The 21674-nt window shown below is 37.2% G+C and overlaps 1 protein-coding gene across 2 annotated transcripts in view; it reads left to right on the top strand.

Annotated features, from left to right (window-relative positions):
* Window positions 1-16924: 16924 nt before the first annotated feature.
* VEGFC (vascular endothelial growth factor C) overlaps window positions 16925-21674 on the top strand; it is a 64808-nt gene continuing 60058 nt past the window's right edge. The window contains exons 1-2 of one of the 2 annotated variants that reach the window (XM_083367345.1): window positions 17671-17703; window positions 20140-20199. Coding sequence is in view for 1 of the 2 variants with exons in the window: in XM_083367344.1 (XP_083223470.1) it covers window positions 17557-17703 (147 nt within the window). In the remaining variant the exon portion in view is untranslated. Of the gene's footprint in view, window positions 17704-20139; window positions 20200-21674 lie in introns of both variants that reach the window. The other variant, XM_083367344.1, reaches the window with a different exon arrangement.

The raw sequence follows: 21674 nt of genomic DNA, 5'->3' as shown, positions 1-21674 counted from the left end.
CCTACTTGTGAGTATGATAATAAAATCATATCATCAGCATAAAGCAAGCTGTTACAGTAAGTATTTAGGATCATCGGCATGTGTACCATGGTATCCTTCATTAACCCTGGCAAATCATTGATGTATAAATTAAATAATAATGGGGCCAGGATACACCCTTGCCTTATCCCTTTATTTGTGTGAATCCTATTAGTCAGGGCCCCATTAACCCCATACCGCACCCTCAAACAGGTACTTGTGTAAAGGGCTTTAATCAAAGCCAGAAGTCTGGGTTCTATTTTAAGAGATGTCAATTTACTCCATAGTACGTCTCTATTTACCATATCAAATGCTGCTGTAAGGTCTATAAAAGCAGCAAACAGGGGTCTCCTCTTATAGGCATATTTGGCAATTAGATGGTTCAAAACAAAGCAGTTATCAATAGTAGATCTGTTCTGTCTAAAACCTGCTTGTTCTTCTGTGAGGATGTTGTTTTCCTCTACCCAGATTTCAATTCTGTTCAAAAGGTACCTAGCATATATTTTTGCTACAATGTCAATCAGGCTGATGGGCCTATAATTACTAGGATCCTTTTTATTCCCATTTTTATATATAGGGACAACTATTGCCATCTTCCACCCGTCTGGTATATGGCAGGTGTTATTTATGTGTGTAAAAGACCTGCTAATACAGGGCCCCACCAGTTGGGAAATTTCTTAAATAATTCTGCTGGTAAAAAATCCTCGCCTGGGGCTTTATTGCTCTTTAAGCTTTTAATGATGGACTGTATCTCCTTTTCTGAAACTGGTGGCCAAGGGGGGAGAGTTCTAGAATTTACCAAATCACTGTTTAAAAATAATTTCTTTACCGGTTCGGTGGGGGCAAACAAGCACTGATAATAATTCTCCCAGTCCGCAGCAGAGATTGGTATGTCAAATGCAAATCTTCGTTCCTTCAGAATACCTGCTACTGAGTGCCAAAATAATACTGAATTATGACTTCTGGCAGCCAACTCAAGTTCTGACCAGATTGAAATGGCAAAACGTTTTTTCTTTAATGTTATAGTTTTTTTATATTCCCTTCTTGTGTGCAGCATCTTAGCTTGTATATGGGCAGTAGGATTCCTCTGGGCAAGCCTCATGGCTGCCTTCAATTTCTTTTTCTGTCGCTGGCAATCAGGATCAAACCAGCGAGGTCTACCCACTTGGGCTCTTTTTGTAGTAGGTTTAGCTGTTAGGTGTTTCTTCAGTATGTTACACAGATTGGAGAATGCATTGAAGGCTGACATCCAGTCAGTAGTAGATGACTGTATTGTTCTAGCCCACTTAGTAGCATTCTCTGTTTTAAGGCATTCTAATATTGCCTTAGTATCAACTTTGGCCCAAATTAACCTTTTATTTTGGGTCACCTCTACCTTTTTGGTGAGCCATCTGTCAGCCATGTTATATGGTCTTAAATCTGAGCGGCCTCGCAATGTCACACTTACAGGCTGATGGTCGCTATTGTCGCTAAGGTGTACTGTGACCTCTGAGAAGAGGTCAGCCTTATCTCTAGACACACAAAAGAGATCCAGTACACTACTTGAATTGGCTGAGTGGTATGTATAAGGGTATGTATAATTCTTGTCCTTACCTCCCAAAATTTGGAGATTACCCTTAAAAATTAAGGAGACTAGGAGCAGGCCAGCGGCATTACTTTTACAGTCTCTTGAGAGCCACTGAGGATGGTTATCAAAGCACTCCCCTGGGATTCCCTTCTTCTGGGCAAGCTCATACAGAGAGGGACCCAGTCTAGCGTTCAGATCTCCTAATAATACCACTATGGACTGAGGGTACAATATAGATAAATCTTCTAAGATAACTTCCAAGCCCATCCAATATTCAAAATTATAGTGCTGGGATGTGCTTGGAGGAATGTACACATTTACCAATATTAACTCAAACTGGTCATATTCAAATTTGACAGCTAGAAAGTACGGATACTTATCTTCGTTATATAATTTCTCTCCCTGCCATTGCAACTCTTCCTTTATAAGAATGCATAGCCCACCAGAGGGTCTCCCTTTGTTCTTTGTTTTTAGGGCTGGGGAGGCCCATCCCTGAAAGCCTGGCAATTGTACTGGTTCATCCACTTCGGTTAGCCAGGTTTCTTGAAAGGCTATTACATCAAATCTAGAAAGAAAGCTCATTAGTCCACTATCAACCATCCTTTTCCAGCCAGCTATGTTCCAGGTCATCAACTGTATGGGGTTCTCAGAAGCAACGTGGTCTGACTTGGTTGATTGGCTAGATGGTGGAAATGCCAGATGTCAACTTGACAATGGAGCTGGGTCAATATCATCTAAGCTTCCCATATAAACACAGTTGTTGTGAGGTTCGATATTTCTCCTCGTGGGTTGCAGAACTTGTTGTTGCTCCTCTATATCTCGGTTGCCAGTGTGCCTCTGCTCTTGCTCCAAGAATGATTTTTTTTCCCAAAGAGCAGGTACTCTGGCTTAAGTCTATAAATGTAGATTTATGTCCATTTTTGGAGGGGCATGGCTGAGGGTTCATCTTGTGGAGAGATGTTGTGGGAACTTCTAAATCAAATGAGGATGGAAGCTGGATTATGTCCTTAGTGTTTGTCAGCTTAGGGGGCACTGTGTGATGAAGCCCTTTGTCTTTCAGTTGTTTCTCAGAGGCTGGGTCAGTCAGTGCAGTTACTCCACTCTCAGCCTGTGTGAAACACCTTTTTTTACTGTTGAGGTAAAGGCAGATTGTTGATCAAATATCTTGTCACAAGGTTGCGTGTTTAGTGGATCCAAATTGAATAGAGGCTTTGCTGTAGATTGGGTTGTTGTCAGTGCCTCTTTTAGGTCGTCCAATCTTTGAATGATGTTAACTTGCTCAGGTTCTGGCAATGCACTGAATAGGTCAATCAACATTTCCTCTGGCACATCCTCAGCAGTTCTTGCAGCTGTGGGTAACACAGTTCGTATATTGCTTCTTTGCTTTCTCAGGGTCAGTTCAGTTGCAGCAGCCTCAGGCTTAGTAGTGTGAGGGCTGTTGCAGCCTAGATTTAAAGCGACAGTTCCCTCTTGGTGACGCTGTTTCAGGAGTGGGCACACTTTTTCTGAGCAAAAGACCCTTATTGGAAATATTGAGAAAAAGCTCAGAAAGGGCTTCATTCTGAAGAGCATGGAGGGAATTGTGGGCTGCTTGAATGATAGGAGAATTCTCATACATTGTGTTCTTGCTGGCAGCCACTCTACATGTAGTAGATCTATCAGAGTGGATTCACAGCGGAGCAGCTGGCTCAGGGACAGCCTAATAGCTTTTCTATTGCTCCAACGCCCTCTATTTACTCTCTTGTCATAAATTTGCAAAGTAACCTGGTTAGTTTGCAGACTGTAGTTATATTGGTCATCTCTTAGACCTTTGCCTGATTGAGTGTTTTCTCTATAGGTGTTCAATTTTTTGGGAGGAGAACAAGGTCCTTCTCTACTTTCACCTTCTGGGTTAGCCATCCCATGTCTGTCCATGGTTATCCTCCCAAGTCCTTCCACAGTATTTGGGTGGCTCCTAACAAACTCTGCAAAAGACTCTTTCAGACAATCAACCTTATCCATGACAATTGACAAGAGATTATATATTGAGTTTACAGTTTGGGCTGTAAGCAAACATGGTCTAGAGAGGAAGTCTGTCACATTTTCCCCCTTCAAATTTGCTACATCTCCCTCCTGTGTAAAAGAGGCTGTTGCCAGATTCCAAGGAGGGGAGCCATTCTCCAAGAGGGAGGAGGACAACTCCACACGCTGTCTGCTCTCCAGTTCAGTTTGTAAGTCCCATTCCGATGAGTCACATAAATTAAATTTATCTGATAAGGTGCCTGCGAATGAGTTACTTACTGGAGCAGACTGTCTGTTTGTAATATAATCCTCCATTTTCTGCTGCTTCAAAGGCTTGGATATACTTTCTGCTGCAGAAAGGTTTGTTAAAACAGGTTTAAAAATAAGTTTAAAACTATGGTTTAAAAGGTTGAAATGAGTTAAAAATGGGTTTAAAAAGTTTAAAAGAGGTAGGTTAAAATACAATATTAAAAGTTAAAATAAAAATAAAGTAAAATAAAATAAAACCTTTACTTTTGGAGGAGCTCTTTACAGCCTTTGCTGCCTCTCCACCATCTTGGCTCCACCCCCCCGGTTAGAAGCTGTCATGATTTGTAGTGGTACCCTCACCTAAACATAATCTTCCTTAGGCTAAATATTTATGTATTAAATATTGTTCAAAATGCAAAAACAAAATAACTATTTAGATAAATATGCATTTATCTAATGAATAAATGTACAGTATCTATTCATTTACAAATAGATACAAATTAGAATTAATTCCAATAGTAAATAAAAATATTAAATAGTGTATAACATTGTGGCCTGTATTGTTTCTGGATAGTAGTCTTGAGGTTAGCTACCAAAGATTAGCAGTGGACACTGTATTCAGTAACATGCTTTGCTAATGTTGCAAACATGTCCCAGAATCTTACCAAGATCTTGATCAAGAATTGTTTCAAATCAGACACAAGCACACCATCTCTGAACTTTGCTCGCAGTTCGGCAGTTTGAGTCTTACTGGCTCAAGGTTGACTCAGCCTTCCATCCTTCCAAGGTTGGTAAAATGAGGACCCAGATTGTTGGGGGCAATATGCTGACTCTGTAAACTGCTTAGAGAAGGATGTAAGCAGTATATAAGTTCAAGTGCTTTGAAGCAATTCTTCGACATTATTTTCAAAGTATGAGCAATCCTATTGAATGTACCACCAATGATTATTATGGACAGCAATTTCAGGAATCTTTTATATTTAAACCAGATGTAAAACAAGCTGAACAAATACTAGATCAATCAAGGTACTGCAGCATTTCCAATCAAGAATTGCTCTCTGTAATCTAAATTCTGGTAAGTGTTTATCTATATCACTTAATCTGTCTGTGATTGAAAACTGGATTGGAGATTGGAGACAGCTATTTAAATATAATCCAAAGAATACAAAAATATTCCACATGTCTAAGTCTAAGGTTACTCACTTATAGAACCGTATTCAGTAAAACCATCATCAGAGGTTTTTCAAAAGTCCACAAGAAGTAGTATCTTATAGAGCCGTATTTAGTAAAACCATCATTAGAGGTTTTTCAAAAGTCCACAAGTAGTAGTATCTGATCATAAGTTAACAGGACTGGTGGGTGAGAAACAAGAAAATGAAGAAGGCACTTAAGTTGCAGGGGTCTGGAAATTTTAACATCTACATAAGTTTCAGCTATTATGAATATTATGAGTGACCCAATTATGTCACTCAGCAATAAAGGATTACATTTACTTCTGAATAAATCAATTTTCCTAGTAAGCCTTATCCATGTTGTATTTATGTTTGTGACAGTTACATTTATGTTTGTGATTTCCTGATTTTATGCACATATCTTATACTACTAACATTCCCAGGTTTTCCCAATGTGAAATTATTTCAGGATCAAAGTCTCTTCAGGAGGAGTAAGTTTCTTGATGCACCGTTACTCATCCAAAATTGGACCATCAAATTCTCATTTCCCTTTCCCCGTTGTCCTATAAAGGTGGCATAATTTTATAATGTAACTGCTGATTATCATACATCAAAGAGTATTTATTCAAACTGTTTCCTTCAGATATGTGGGCTTCAGTTTGTTGGGCATATAATTCATCACACAGAAAAGGGTTACAACACTGAAAACATTTTAGCAGATTCTTGGCTTACTCCTATCCAAATTCCTCATGAAATGAGAAATTGTTTGGGTAATAATAGAATGGAACTCCAATGTGTCTCAGCATGTGTAGGAAGCCTTTAATAAATGACTATTTCTTTAGTATGAAGACACTGATAGTATAAAGGGAAAACAGCACTATTTCCTGGGCTTTACAGGATTGAACTTGATCAGGAATCAAGCATAATAACATGTCAGTGCCAAGGATTGGCATTTCACTATTACAGATTTCATTATGTAATGCATATAGAGTAAAATATCTTCAGCTATATTCACACATTGGTAAAGAATGCTCCAATGAATGTCATACTTTGCAGAATAAATAAACAGAATAATTTAAGTTAAATATACATTTAACTTTCTCAAATATTTCAAGTATCATTGCCTTCCAGGTTGCATATTCTCTACAGTCCAGTTTTCATGATTTCTGTGTTGTTACTTCCTACATACTTGACATCTCAATATTTCTGACATGAAACAAGCACTAGAAGACATCACAGGTTATTCTTCAATGACCAATTATTGCTGTTGAATAAACCTATAACATATTTTTATTCACATTTTACCCTAATCCAAATTATTTTTATTCCTATTTTACCCTAACCCAAAATATTATTATTGTAAGCCATATGGAAACTAGGATAAAATTCTTTTCAATGATTTCTGTTTGTACAATCTTAATAGATGTCTTTCTGCCCTGGACTGCACAGAATTGAAAACAAAAGCTGAAAAAGTCAAATAGCAGGTGAAGTCGTTATCAAGATCTATGCACAGGTCAATCTAATGCATCACTGCTAGATCTGAAGGCACTTCAAAGAGTCACTTATGCCCTTATCTCACAGCTTGACCATTGCTATGTGCTCTGCATGAAGTTACTCCTAAAGACGTTTCAACTGATACAAAAGATGTTTCAACTGATACAAAATGCAGCAATATGGGCAATGGTGGGCACGTCTCTGAATGCCCACATGACAGCAATGTTCTACTGGCTGCTCATATATTTCCATGTGTAATATTAGTTATCATCTATAAAGCCCTAGTGGTATAGGGCCAGGTTATTTGAGGGACAACTTACATTCCATAGTTTCTGCCTGGCCAGTTAGAGCCAAGAGTGGCATGCTCCAGGTCCTCTTGATAAAACATCAGAATCACAGAAGTGTGCCTTCTTTGTCGCAATGCTTGTCCTCTAGAATAATCCCTCCCTTAGATCTGGGTGGCTCCCATCCTGATGGCATTCCAGATGGATTTAAAGACCTGGCTGTTTCTTCAGGCTTCAGGCTAGGGTGCTAGTGAGTTGGAGATTTGTTTCTTGATATTGTATGGATGGATTCCCAGATTACATTGTTATCTTGTTTTGTTTACATTGTGAGCACCCACAATTGGTCTAGAATTGGCCGGTGCTAAAACTGAATTAAATAAATAAATAAATTTGTCATAGAGCCACCCTACTTTTATACAATATTGAAACCCTATAATAAATAATTCAATTAAGCAAACACACACAAACACACAAAGATATATGGAGCCATTACACATTATTTCAAAAATAAGTTCCACAAAATTAAATGGGAGTTTTAAGTGTATGTATTCAAGTATTAATATCATTTAAAGTGACATTTTATATTCTGAAGGCACTTTTTATCCTCCATAATTTTTAAATAAGTTGGGCAATGGTAGACTATCTTTTGGCAAATCTCTGTGCTGCAGTGGCAGAAATATTTTCTGCTGGCAGATTTCTATTAATAAAAATAACTTGTTCGTGTCTAATTTTAATTCCTTCCCAGTACATTTAGAATTACAACTATTTCCTTTTATTGCAGATTTCTTTTTAATATAGCATAGTGCTGGATTTAAATATATTTTTGTATTAAAAATATTCAAATCATAGTAAAGATAGATGAAAGCATTTTTCTTGGTAAATGAAGCTACTCTTCAATTGATAAAAATGGTAAAAATGATAGATAAATTGCTTAAAATTAAAAAAAATGCTTTCAGGGATACTTTCCTGATACTATACACAAGGTATATTAATTTGGTAATTGTCAGTAGTCCTACTGAATGAAGATATAGATAATAACTTTGCTCCTCACTTAGCCAAAATCAGACAAAACTACGATTATATATTTTTCATTTAAAAAAGCAAGTTACAAAATTCAGATGTGAGTACTAGAACAGAAATTCCAGCAAGCTGTCATAAATCTGGTTTGATGTGTATCTGCAGTTATTTCAGTAGTGCTGTCATATACAAGGTTCCCCTCCCACCATCATTCCTGCACTAAACTAGACTATTAGAATTGGAATGTAATAGCTTTTCTAAAGTGTAGCAATATAAAGAACCAGCAATTAGAAACTACAAGCAACATTAATCTTTCCTATATTCCAGAGAAGAGGATAAAATTAATAGACACACAAAGGAAGTTTTATCATGAACTTGGAGTCATAGAATGGTCATTTTATCTTCTGGAGTCAGTTTCTTGCATCAGTGCTAATTTCCTACGGCTAATACTTTAAGGCAGAAAATGGAAAAAGAACAGAGTATAGCAATAAAGAGCATGTTATCTCAGCTGTTTGCTCTCTTTCAAATGAAGTGAATGTTCTACTCTCTTTTAATCCACATCTCTGCTTAGACAGTGGCTTCTGGTTCAAGTTGCAATTAATTCCTAACATAGGTGTAGAGGATATTTATTTGTATCTTATCTTTATTATTTTTACAAATAACTCAATGTGGTGATATCCAACTTATTTTCGTCCTCCTATTTTCTCCACAACAACCCTGTGAATGAGAAACTAATGACATTTATTATAATTTCAGTTCTGATACACTTATGAAAATGAATTATAATGTCAGAGAACATTATTTTTCAAAAATAATTAAAAAGCTTAATATTGCTCATTACAATGGATGCAATGCTTTGCTTATAAAGATGTTCCTATTCCTCTTAAAAATTTAAATGTATAATAGTGAGAAAACAATAACTTGTCAAAAATACAAAATTAGATTGTGTTAGTTGTTAGACTCTGCTGTAGAGCAGTGGAGAAAGGAGCGGGTAACTAAAAAGAAATTAAATTTATGCATAGGTATAAAATAAACATTAAAATATACAGTTTTGTAGTGTCTAATAAAGAATTTAATCTATAATACCTATTTACTTTTGTGTTAAAGTAATCTGACAATATCATTTTTAAATTGGAATACTTTAATTAGAAGAAAAGTAGGCTCAGTGGCTTAATTATTCTAAACAGATATTTGCCAGAGACCTTTCCAACAAATCACAGGAAATTATTACAAAACTGTTTAATTTTGCTATATTAGAATATTAAAAATATTATATCTTCAGTATAGCCTTGAGTAAGAACTAGGAAATGAAATTTCATGTATTATTTTACTGCTCTCTGTAAAAAAAATAACCTTGATGAAAGGACTATGTAATGTCTGAATTACATTTATATGAAATAGTAATATCTTATTTTCATTTTGAATTAACATTTAGCTTTCACTTCATAGGGAAATACTATAAGCCTCAAGCCCTAATAGGATTTTCTCAGGATAGATGTACTTCAGATAAAAGCCTGAAACATTTGGATAGCTGAAATAGACTACATATTTAAAGGATTTCTCCACTGTGATCTTGTTGTGTATGTTCTTTTTTCTCTGAAGTTAAATAAAATCCAAATGTCACATGCTGTTAATCTTAAAGGACTTAAGTCTAACCAATAACAAGAAGGAGACTATAGGATTGGCAGAGAGCCATTATCAACTGCCAAACGATTAGTGAGGCCTTGGCTTTTTGATAGTCATACGTCATAGAAATTCTCTCAGCGGAACCATGCAACAATAAAGAGGCTACAGGGCGTATGGCCTCTGCTCCCTGATTCAGTAATAGAGCTAAAATGGAATTCACCAGGACCTGTCAGCTGGGAAATATCTCAGTTCAATGTCATTCTACCAAAGATAAAATGGAAAAATTTAATCTAGTTTTCTGGACATATCTTTTTTCTAGAAGATTTGTTTAACAATTAAATATTTGTTAAATGTTTAAATACAATCAGTTTCTTCAAAGTACATGTTAGAGTGTACACTAAAAGAAATGGAACCCAACATGCCAGCTTTCTAGTTATTATGAATCCAAATAAACAGTTAAACAATTTATAGTCAATATGCATAGAAAGACTTAAATATTCAAAATTATTTAATTCCCTTATTTAAAAATTATAACTATTAGATTTTCTAATTATTTCTGGTAATCTTGTTTTTTTCAATCAATTGATATTAAGGTTCTCTATAATACATATTTAGCAAAACAGATCTATGTGGAAGTCAGTTTCAAATTATTAATCACTTATAATTTCAATTTTATTTAAGTTGTATGCAGTATGAATAGTGTTATACTATTTAATTATTTATGAACATGACACCTTCCAAAATTAAAGATAAAATAGTCCAGTAAGAGGATTAAAAACTTGAAAGAACAAGAAAGAACAAATTGCAATGGAAATGTACTTTATGTCAAAGAAACGAAATCAATATATATTATACTAGGAAGTCTAATACTTGCCAAAAAATTTCTTCTCAAGTCTTTTTAAATACCTGGGTCTTAATGATTTTCATTATTAATTGTTAAAGTGATTACAAATTATTTTACTCCATAAATTTACCTTAACTAGCAAATCAGATTATATATTCTATTCCAGAACACCAGACTTATTGATGTCATTTCTTAAATACAGCCAACTTAAGATGGTGTTTCCAGGTTTAATAAGCATCAAGAATCAGTTTATGTATTAATCATAACATTTACAATTTTTATTATTTATTTCAAGATGGTTTAGAACTATAATGCAAAAAACAATAAATATATTGAAAACAGTTCCACTTTCCTTGGAATTAAACATCACTCAAGATTTATATCTGAATAGGCCTGTAGATATTGCATTGTTTAGACTCTTATGGTAGCTTCACAGAAATGTTAGAAGTTAAAGATTAAAGAAAATAAAATGTATCCTTATGGAACTTGATAATGCAAGGTATGAAGCAGAAGATCCCTAGATCAAGTGGAAATCTTCCAGCAACACTAATTTTAATTTACATTTAAAATATGCAATTGTGCATGTAAAGAAAGACCCATTCAGATATGAATCTACACAGAAGAGGATCCAGTTGGCTACAGTTTAATCAATTGCATATTTAACCTAATGACTAAATCAGCCATCTATTGAACAGAAAAACTGTCTTACAGAGTTGCTCCTGCTACGTGAATAATACAGCTAACTATGGAAGATTTAGGAAAATATTACAAGTGGTTAACTTTTTGTTCTAAAAATAAATGTGTAAAGGTTTTATTAACCAATATGTTAAACTGATGATAGTTATTCAGGTTATGACATAATCTATTCAGCAGTTTTGGCAAAGACTGTTTAACATCTAATATTTTGACTTGCAGAGGGGTTGACCTATTTCCTGCCATTCTTTTTCTATTTTGTTCATGATCTGCAGCACAAAAATAAAAATTTCTAATTGAAGTGTAAGGTAGAGTAACCACAGTAGTGACTGGTAAAAAATTGTTTTTTTTTAAAGCTAAATCACTAGTATGAATTTCAAATCCGCTCAGAAATGGGGTGGGGATAAGGCATGTAAGAATTAAGACTTAATCCCTTCCCTGTTGGTTATGACCAAGTCAAGAACATCTGATTCCATACAATTTTTCTCTTTTATCTCATGCAAGGGAAGAGAGGGAGACAAACCAGAATTAGATGACCCCACCTATTATCTATGATTGACCTGTCCTTTTTTCTGATCTACTGATGCAGTGGCCACCAAGGACAATAGATGTAAATAAAATTAAAACATGACCTGCTTAGCTACTAAGCAACATGTTTTGTAAACTGAAGGAATGAATAAAAAAAGAATGCCTGTAATCTCCTAATTTAAGGTGTGGATTTGAACATCAAAGTAAGCGTTTAAAACATTTGTTTTCAGCATATTTTTCCCCTTATAATATAAATTCTACCAGGAGGACGCCTGCCTGCTGGGCGGAAAAAACAGAAAGGTTGGTGGCGGCGGCAGCAGCAGCTGCTTTTCAGGCAGCTTAGTGCCCTTGCTGAGATATGGAGGTGCTCCAGGCCTGCGCTCTGCTCCTCTCCACTGTTGGTGACTCTGTACAGCTGGCCCTGACCTCCGCCAACTGGAGCCTGTTGGTGGAGGTTGGGGCCGGTGGTAAAGTCGTCAGCTGATCAGCGGCCCTGTGTATGCATCCTCCTGGGCCCACGGGAGCTCTGGCGACTCTGTAAGGCCAGCCCCGAACTTCACAAGTGGAAATCGAGGGAGGTTGCCAGGAACACGAGATCGGCGTTTCTCACCCCAAACTGATCTCGCACTCCTTAGAGTCTCCTTCTCTTTGTTTCAGCTTGCTTTCTGCAATAGAAAGCAACAGAAAGCAAGCTGCAACCGAGCGGGAGAGTTTGCAGGAATCTCGCGCTCCTGACAGTCTCCCTCTTTGTTTCAGCTTGCTTTCTGTTGATCAGTGCGCACAGAGAAATGCCCATTCCCTCTGCTGCGCCGTCTCAGTTGCTTGCCTTGCAGAAGGCAAGCATTTGGGACGAAGACTCGAGATTCAGCGTTTCTCTGTGCCCACTGATCAGCGGGCACGGAAAAATGCCCATTCCCTCTGCTGAGCTGCCCCAGTTGTTTGCCTGGAGCACCTCCATATCTCTAAAGGGCACTAAGCTGCCTGAAAACCAGCCGCCACTGCCAACCTGTTTTTCATAAAAATCTTTTAAAATGGTTGACAAATATTTTTAAATCATGTAACCCCTGAATACTATACATCTTTCCAAAGTGAAAATTTAATATGACTTGCAGTGATGATTATATCATTAAAATTAGAATGATGTAAAAATAATCATTTGTGTTTGATTAAGAAACAGGAGAAATTATTGGGCTACTTTTAATGTTAATATTGTGTCACTGGATTTAAGAAAATTCATCTCAGAATTATGGAATTGACCTACAAAATTTTGATAGCAGAGATTATGAATTTATATATCTTACACTCATTTCTTGTCAATTTTAAAAGCACCCTAACAACATTCTTATCTTGGAACAGTCTAAAGAGTATCTTAGATAACCTAAATACTATATAATTTCTACTGAAATTTGAGCAAATTATTTTGTTTTTTATTAGATTAGTCATAACTCTTTAGACATTCAGCTGCAATTAATGTTCTTAATATTTAGCATAACTAAAAGACTTTATAAAGGGACTTATACCTTAAGCATCTAGTCTCATATTTGACTAAGTGAAGTGAAATCTTTGTGGTGCTACTAGAATTAATACGTTCTTTCCTTTGCTCTTTCAGCTTTTTTTCCCCTAATTCAACATTTCCTATAATTCACATATCTTGCTTTTAAAATAACCATGTGTTTGAACAAACATTTTCTATCTGCATACATTTAAACAAAAATGTGGTCATATCAGATAATATGACTACACTATACAGAGGAATATTTGCCTACTGTAGTGTACAATACTAATCTGTACATAATATGACTAAGCCGTACAGAGAAATGTACTTTATAGTTGCCTACTGTACAATAGTAACATGATTAAAAAGTTTGGATTTCAATAGTAGTTCATAGATTCCCTTGATAGGAACTCTTAACATCATTTAAATGTTTAAATCTTATATACAGCAGAGACATTATATACAGTAAATACAGAAATGTATTTACCAGTACCAGTGTGTGTGTGCTGCTAAATTCTACTGATATTAAAAGGCTCTTTAAATATACTTAAACAGATTAGATATTCACCTTACAAAGGTATGACAATAAGTTAACTATGTTTCTATTAGAACTATACCTAAATGAAAAAAATATTTTTATTTGAAATACCTGCTTTCTCTGAATCATGTTACTGAGATGTAGGTGTGAATGATATAGCACCATCTTCGTGTACAATTAATATATAAATATTACTGAATATTAAATACATTCAATAATATATTAACATATTTAATATATTCAATAAATTATACTTATATATTATTATTGTTTCAATGTTAACCAACTTTATCTTAACAATATTTATTCATGATATCTATTTTTGTCAGAAATTTATTTATTTTTTTATTTTAATTCCATTTATATCCCGCCCTTCTCCGAAGACTCAGGGCGGCTTACAAGCTTAGCAGTAGCCTTCATTCTATGTATATGCCTGCTTATTAGGGCTTTCACACAACCCCCCCCCAAGCAGCATTAATGCCAAAACAATATAAAATTAATATTTTCACAAAGTATTTTAAAAAAGAAAAATATTGAGATAAAATTCTAAAACCAGATAGCATAGAAATAAATTATTCTGTCTTATATTATTTGGTGTAGTTTCTTGTCCCATTCCAAAGCTTTACCACTTGGCTATTTCAGTTAGTATTAAAGCATGGAAGTAATTAGTAATTTAAGCTTAGACCATTTATGGTTTTATTTAGATAAAATCAGCACATCAAATTGAATGAGTGCAAATGGCAGAAAGTAGATAAAAAATTCTCTGGTGATCTCAATCCTACTGAGACAAGCAATAGGATTTTGTGCTACCCGATGTTTCTCATCTAGCAAGAAGATTAGAATGCCAAATACTGTACCTGTGGTTCTTTAAATCCAATCACTAAGGAAATACGTGAACCTATATATTTGTCTAACTGATATGTTACCTAAATCTTTAGTTCCTAAAAGAATTAACAACCCTTCTCCCCCCTTTTTTAAAGGAAAGAAATTATACCTTCTGTGGTATATAAATAAAAAATAAAATAAATGTAATAAATATGAAGTTCTGGGCTTTCTTTCCAAAATGAGCCAACTAGACCCTGAATTAGGCCAAATAGATAAAAACATCCATTGTTTATAAGATTGTGGTTCAGCTTTATGGAAAAGATGCTATTCTGATCCAGAATAGCACTAAAATGTAAATATTATCATTAGGTTGTAAAGCTGTGTCCACGATCAGTATTTCTGGTACACAGAAAAAGCACATACAGTACAACCCTTCTGAGCACATCAGAAAAGATCCAGCGCTGGGCAGCAGAGAAGGAGGACATGCCAATCTCCAGTGCCCTGAGGCAAACGAAGCTGAGCATCTCAGCAATGGATTTCCTAGAGGCCAAGACTGAAGCAGCCTCTGAAAGGTGTAGGCTTAGGACCAAAACAAACATAAATGCTTGTACAAATTATTTGGAGTATATTTCTGGTTTGAGCCTTCGCAACTGCAACCATTACTGAATGCCTAGCAGTAGAAAATATTGCCAACAATTCTATTATTTGGTTTTATAACTGAACACTATCTTGATGGAACCCAGATACTGATAACTTAAATGATGCTTCTTAGAATATTAAACATGAACAACCTTTGCTCTACTTTGGAGGACTCTGAAATAACCTTTTTGCAGAAGATATAGGACTGCTTTTTTATGTTGTCTCTGATGGGGAAAGTACATTTTCTTATCAAACATTTTGGGAGCTGCCATATATGTTCCTCAATCCAAGATTAGGATAGTTTCTCCTGGTTAATCTAGTGTGCATCTTTCCCAATGAGGAAATCTTGTTCCAAAACAACTATTGGTAGTCTTCAATTTATGACCATTTATTTAAATGGTTCAAAGTTACAATAGCTTTGGAAAAAGGGATTTACGACTTGTACACATACTTATGTCTGCTGCACCACCCCTAGTCATGATTGCAATTTGGGCACTTGGTACGCAGCTTGCATTTACAACTGATTTTAAATCCTGCAGCCATGTGATTTGTGACCTTTTTTTCAAATTTTTCCATTGGAGAAACTGGATTTGTTTAATGGCTATCTGATTCGCTTAACAACTGACATGAAATTTGTCATAAAATGGGGCCCAACTCAATTTATGACTGCAACAGAAAATGCAGTCCCAGTTGTGGTTGTAAGTCCACATATAGGGCAAAGTGGGAGATTATTTTTGCTTTTATACAATCCTTGCAGTTGAAAAAGAAAAAATGAGCAAGCAGAGATAATAACAAGACTTCCACTGACTCACATATTCTGGACAGCCTAGCAGACCAAACATCCTCTAAACAGAAAGTTTGTATCTCTATCAAGAAAGAGCAAATTTTTAGAAAGCCTCGTTCTGCCACACACCTATCATCTCCTGCCATTTCTCCAACTTCTAAAGTCTTCCATATCAAGGATGTAAGGGAAGCATCTTACTCATGACTGGGCATCTAAAAAGGTTTCAGCAAGTGATGCTTGTCTACATACAATTTTTAAAGTCTAACCTTTGGACAACAGAGTTTGGATCTAACAGGGTTTTATTTGCATGAATAAACTGGATTACTATTAGAGATCATAGAGGTTAAAAATCGCCCCAATGGTGCAATGCTCAAATCTTATTAGTGAACATGCAGAAGCTTTCACAACCTTTCTTATCAGTCCTCTAATTTCTCTTGCATGGCATAGCCAGAATAGCTACACCATGTCGTTACTGTTGCACAATGCAGAACACTGTTCTTGCCTAAAACCAGGTAAAATTATTACTGTACTGTAAGGCTACAATAAAAACCAGTCGAAACTCCTGGAAAGACATACAGAAGAGGACATAAGCATCTTTGAGATTGGCTCCCAGTATATCAGAAATGCACTATTCTGCTAAGCTCAAAGGTAACGACAGGTATTGTGATCAACAGCCTAGCAGCTCCGCCGCCCTCGGGACAAACGGGGTTTGGCGGGTGGGGGGGTCGCGTCGCCAGGCGGTCCAGCGGAAGAAACACCTGGATCATGGGCCGCGGAGAGGTGCAGCCTGAAGGATAAGGCGTCTTCTTTCCTTCCCTCCTTCGCGGCACTCTTAAGGTCCCAATAACCCGAGAGCGGCGAGTCTGAGCAGTAGAGAAACCGAGCTGCAGATCTCTTTCCCGGAGGGGCAGCAGCAGCTTCGAAGAAAGCGCGTGCACTTCAGCAGCGCGTGGCTCGGGTTTCTCGACTAGCTTTTGCCCGGGCCCGGCGCGCGCGAGCCTCCCTTCTCGCGTTTCCTCGCGTCTTTGGGGAAAAGTCTGCGAGGCGAGCGGCTACTTGTGGGAAAGTGCAGCACAGACGAAGGAAGAGGAGGAGGGAAAGGCGGCGAGGCAGGGAGGGGTGAGAACTCAAGAAACACGCGACCCGGGCGCCTTCCGTCCTTTCTCTTTCCTTCCCTCCCTTTCCTTCCCTCGCCAGCCACTCGCTCTCAGGCAGAGGGCGCTTCAGCCATGCCCGCCCGCCCCTGCGGTTACCGCTGCCGCACAGCTCCACGCGTTGGAGAGGCTCCCGCTGCCCGTCCTCTGCTAGCGCTGCTGCCACTGACAAGGCACCCGAAGAAGCGAGGAGGGAACTGAAGCCGGCTGCTGCCCCTACTCAGCTGGTTGGCATAGAGCCCCCTGGTGGGGCTGGGGGCTGAAGAGGACACTTTCCACCTTTCTTTTGGCTTGGAAACTCCGCTGACCTCTCTCAGCTCCCGGGGGAGCCCGGTTCGGATGTCCGGTTTCTTAATGTCCCTTTTTTCCTAATTATCCCCACGCAACTTTGGAAGAAGACAAACGAAAGGAAAAAAGAAAACGCGACCGCCGAGCGAGCGAGCGAGCGGGCCAGCCAGCGGGAGAAGGGGCGGGAGTGGATTTCGTGGCCCCTTCCTTTGCTCCATCCCGGGGAGCCCGCTGCTTAAAAGGTCTGCCAAGCGAGTGCCAGGACCGGACGGGAGCCCCACAGCGTCAACCACACTCTGTCTTTACGGCTTTTGCGGTCGCGCTTGCCGCTTTTTGCACAATGCACTTGCTGGGATTATTCTCTTTGGGTTACTATCTGGCTGCTGCTGCTGTCGTGCTGTTACTCGCTCGCGAGCCTGCGATAGCTGCTGCCTACGAATCCGGGCAGGGCTACTATGAGGAGGAGCCCGATCTGGGGGAGGCAAAGGTAAGCGGGGGCCCCGGTTGCTGGCCTGCCCCAGGACGAAGTGACTTCACTCCGCGCTAGCTCCCCGAGTATCATGTGATGCGATCACTTGATCTAGATTAAGTACCCTTCCAATATATATCCTCCCTGACAGCTGTTTTTAAACCAGAATGATCTGTTGGTTGCTACTCCTGCTGGAACGTGGAATTAATATTTAGAATGTTCTCTACTGTACATAGATGTTGAGTGTGACTCCTAGGTCTGAGTCTACTCACATTGAGTTGATATATGGAAATATTTGCCAAATATTTTAATTTGATAATTCTTTGCTGTGTTTTTGTTAGGAGATTATAAAGGTAATTCTTGGCATGTTCAGTGAAAGCAAACATTGCAGCTCCTGAAGATGTGAGGATCAGTAACCCTAGTTATTTTTTCTCTTATCTATTGTTTGTATAAGACTGTAAGTACTAAAGAGACAGATAAAGTCTTGGAAGTCCCATTACTTCCCAAAGTATGCATGAGATGGTTTACACTAGTAAAAGTCTGGGAATGTACTAATGATACCTCTGTGTAGAAGTAACTGCTTGATGATAACTTCGCAGGGGCTTTATCAAGGGGAAAGTTGTAAGATTATATGGTATTCTGTATCCTCAAGAGTAAAATCAGTAGTTGCTGCTGACTTAAATATGTAAAAGTTTTGGAAAGCTAGTGTACAAAGCTAAATAATGCAACTTCAATAAAATTTTCCAAACATAAATAAGAACTCTAATGCTATACGGCCTTCACTTTTTACAGTATCTAATATGGTTTTTCCAGAATGTAGTCAAAACTATTTCCAGGAAGTTAACCTGATTTCTGCATTTGACAGTGATACCTAGCTAATTCTTGATTACCCTGGTATATTGATGTTAGATAAAGAGTTCTACTTCATTGAACCTGTAAGGATATTAAGATAAAAAAATAAGATGTGAAATTATATATATACATTTTAAAATGTGATTAGACTGTCTGCTAGTATTAACTTTAAATATAGACTGAAATGATCTTTTCTTATTTACACAAAATAATCATCCAATAAATCTATTAGAGGATTTACCAGAATTTAAAAGGATATAATCCAAACTTGTTTAATTTTTTTAATGTGCATATTTTGCATATAACCTCCCCTATGTGTACAAAATAGTTCTGTGTAGGCCTGCTACAATTGTTAAGTTTTCATGAATACAGATTTTTTTCTTTTAACAGAACATTTCCATACATGTGGACACTTCATTTGTTGTTGCTCTTTGCTGTCAGTTTAAAGATGATTGCTGGATGTGAGATATTATATTTGTATACAATTTTAAATCATTTCAGTTCTGATAATTGAACATAGAACTAATCTATTTAGTTGATAATCAGTCTAATTTACCAATTTCCCAAAAGTTGAAAGTTAAAAATAAATTCTTTTTTACATAATTTTACAAATCAGTTGACAGAGATTGTGTTTTATTTTAAAATTATATACGGTAATTTATGTAATTTTTAAAACAGTTTGAAAGCTGAAAAGTGTGGGTCTAAGAAGAAGTTATATCATAAACATATGTCAATATTGTAGAAAATCTCCTCCACAATCTGCCCTGTACTTTTTAAAGTTACCGTAAGTGACTATGCAGTAAACTTAGGCTAATCAGAGGCACTGAAAGAAAATGAACAGTAGACTTAAAATAGCATACAAATTTCTTGGGTTAAGGATAAGACTTAATGGTTGGAATCCAGAGAGAGGAGGAATGTGTTTGAGGAGTTAAATGCATATTTCTCCGATTGTTTTCTAGTAGGGCATTCCCCCCCCATCTTTTAACTGCCCATATAAATGACTTTAGTAGAACTTAAATGAAAATAATTTGAAGGATTAGCCCCTATTGATTTTACATATTTGCCTCTCTAAGATAAGAAATGATTAAAGAGAAATTCTGAAGGTATTAGAAAAGATTAGCTAAGTATACTGTAAGTAATCATTTTGAGGAAAGTTTTCTTTTTTGAAAGTAATAAAAATGAATGCTTTGGTTTTGTTGAATTTATACTTTACTTACCAGCTTTCTCTTCATATATGCCATTTTTTTTAGAAATTTCAAATAGATAAAACTGTTTAATTACATTGTGCCATCCATAAATGGATGTTATTTCTATATTAGATATTATAAGGTGTCTGTTGTTTCTTAATGTTTGTAACTACTGATTATGTTAAATACTCATTGGACAGCACCTTTGCAGTAGCCTCTGCAGTATACACTGAATATAAATCATATTCATAAGGATAGCTTATAATTCACAACACCACATCCTATCATTTAATCATTTTTTAAGAATTTGAAATAAAGTAAGAATCTCTTGTAGGATGTCAGGTTGTGTGATACCTTGCATTCAGGAGTCACTAGATTTTTCTGAGGAGTATGTTATTATTTTTTGTACTTTCAGATCACGCTTCTTCTTAAGAAAGCTGACAAAACATGGATTTCCCAATAATTTCTCATTCCGGTGATTCATGATCTATACTTTATAACAGGGCTTTTCAACCAGTGGTACGGGTACCACCTGTGGTACATTGGCACCTGGCAGGTGGTACGCGACCATCCTAGAAAAGTGGTAGCAGGGGAGGGGAATGAGCTGAACCGGTGGCAGCACCACACAAGCCTGAGCGGGAGACGGCTGGAGCTGCAGGGCTGTCAGGGCTCAGCGGAAGCACCAGGTTCAGCGCTTCTTCGGGGCTGTCAGGGCTCAGTGGAAGCGCCAGGATTAGCGCCAGCCTCCAGCTGGAGCTCAGCGCTGATCCTGGTGCTTCTGAGCCCAGAAGAGGCGCTGATCAGCTGGAATATTGCAGCATGTCCAGGGTCTTGTGATTTACATTCAGATGCTTGGCAACTGATTCATATTTATGACAGTCACAGTGTCATGTGACGTGACCAAAACCTGCTGCAACCACCCAGCAGATGGGGGGGGTGGAAAACCAAACACCCCCCCACCCCACCCCCCGCTGCCAATCCTCAACAGAAATGCTCACAATAATGAAAACCTTGGACAGGAGGAAGAGTGCTGCCGGGCAGGCAGGCAGGTGTCTTGCTCGGCTGTGGCTTGGGGGGCACTTTTTTCAGTGCCATTGTAACTTTGAACAGTCACTAAGCAAACTGTTGTAAGTCGAGGACTACCTGTACTTCATCACTTTTTTCCTTTTTTTTTTGGTCATCAAATTTTTGACACCTTGCTAGCCAACTGGTGGTGCTCAGATGTTGCCATATCCTAAAAGTGGTAGAATGGGTGAAAAGGCTGAAAAGCCCTGCTTTATAAGCTTCAGCAATGGTACTATATAAAAACTGCTGAGTGCCAATTGCTGGACCTTTTCTTTCTTATTTTCAGTTGCTTTATTGTTTTGTAGCAGGATGCCTTCTGATAATATTTGTGAATATATGGATCTACTGATTATATAGCGTGAACTAAAGAAGTTATTATCCTAATAGAAAAGCTTTATTCTGTACTAGGCTCAGTATAACAAACAAACAAAAACCCTGTAATTCAGGAAAGGGCAAACCTAGGGTCTTTGAGATATATTTGACCAACTCTTCTCAGCATACCTCATCATTGGTAATACCAGCCGTGTTTCAGGAGTTGACCAGCCATGTTTCTGCTAAAGGACAGCAGAAAATATATTTGCTTATCCTACTAGTACACTGAGTTTTAGCACATGGTTTTCTTAGGACTATCTCTTGTTTGAATTATTATGCATCAAAGATCCAAGAAGCAAATGCTACTTATATGTAACTTTGTATTCTAATAAAATAAACAAACATCTATGTAAAATCAACTGCACTTGGTTTTATATTATTCCATTGAATTTTCCTTTTACGTAAATTAACATGATTTAAATTTAAATTAGCATATTTTTACAAATAATTACAGAGATGCTCACCTAGTTATTTTCCCTCATTTGTCTGCCCAAGTATTTTTCATTTATCTAG

The sequence above is a fragment of the Vipera ursinii genome, assembly GCF_947247035.1.
Source record: "Vipera ursinii genome assembly, chromosome: 7".
NCBI lineage: Eukaryota > Metazoa > Chordata > Lepidosauria > Squamata > Viperidae > Vipera > Vipera ursinii.
This window is presented reverse-complemented; position numbering and strand designations above follow the sequence as displayed.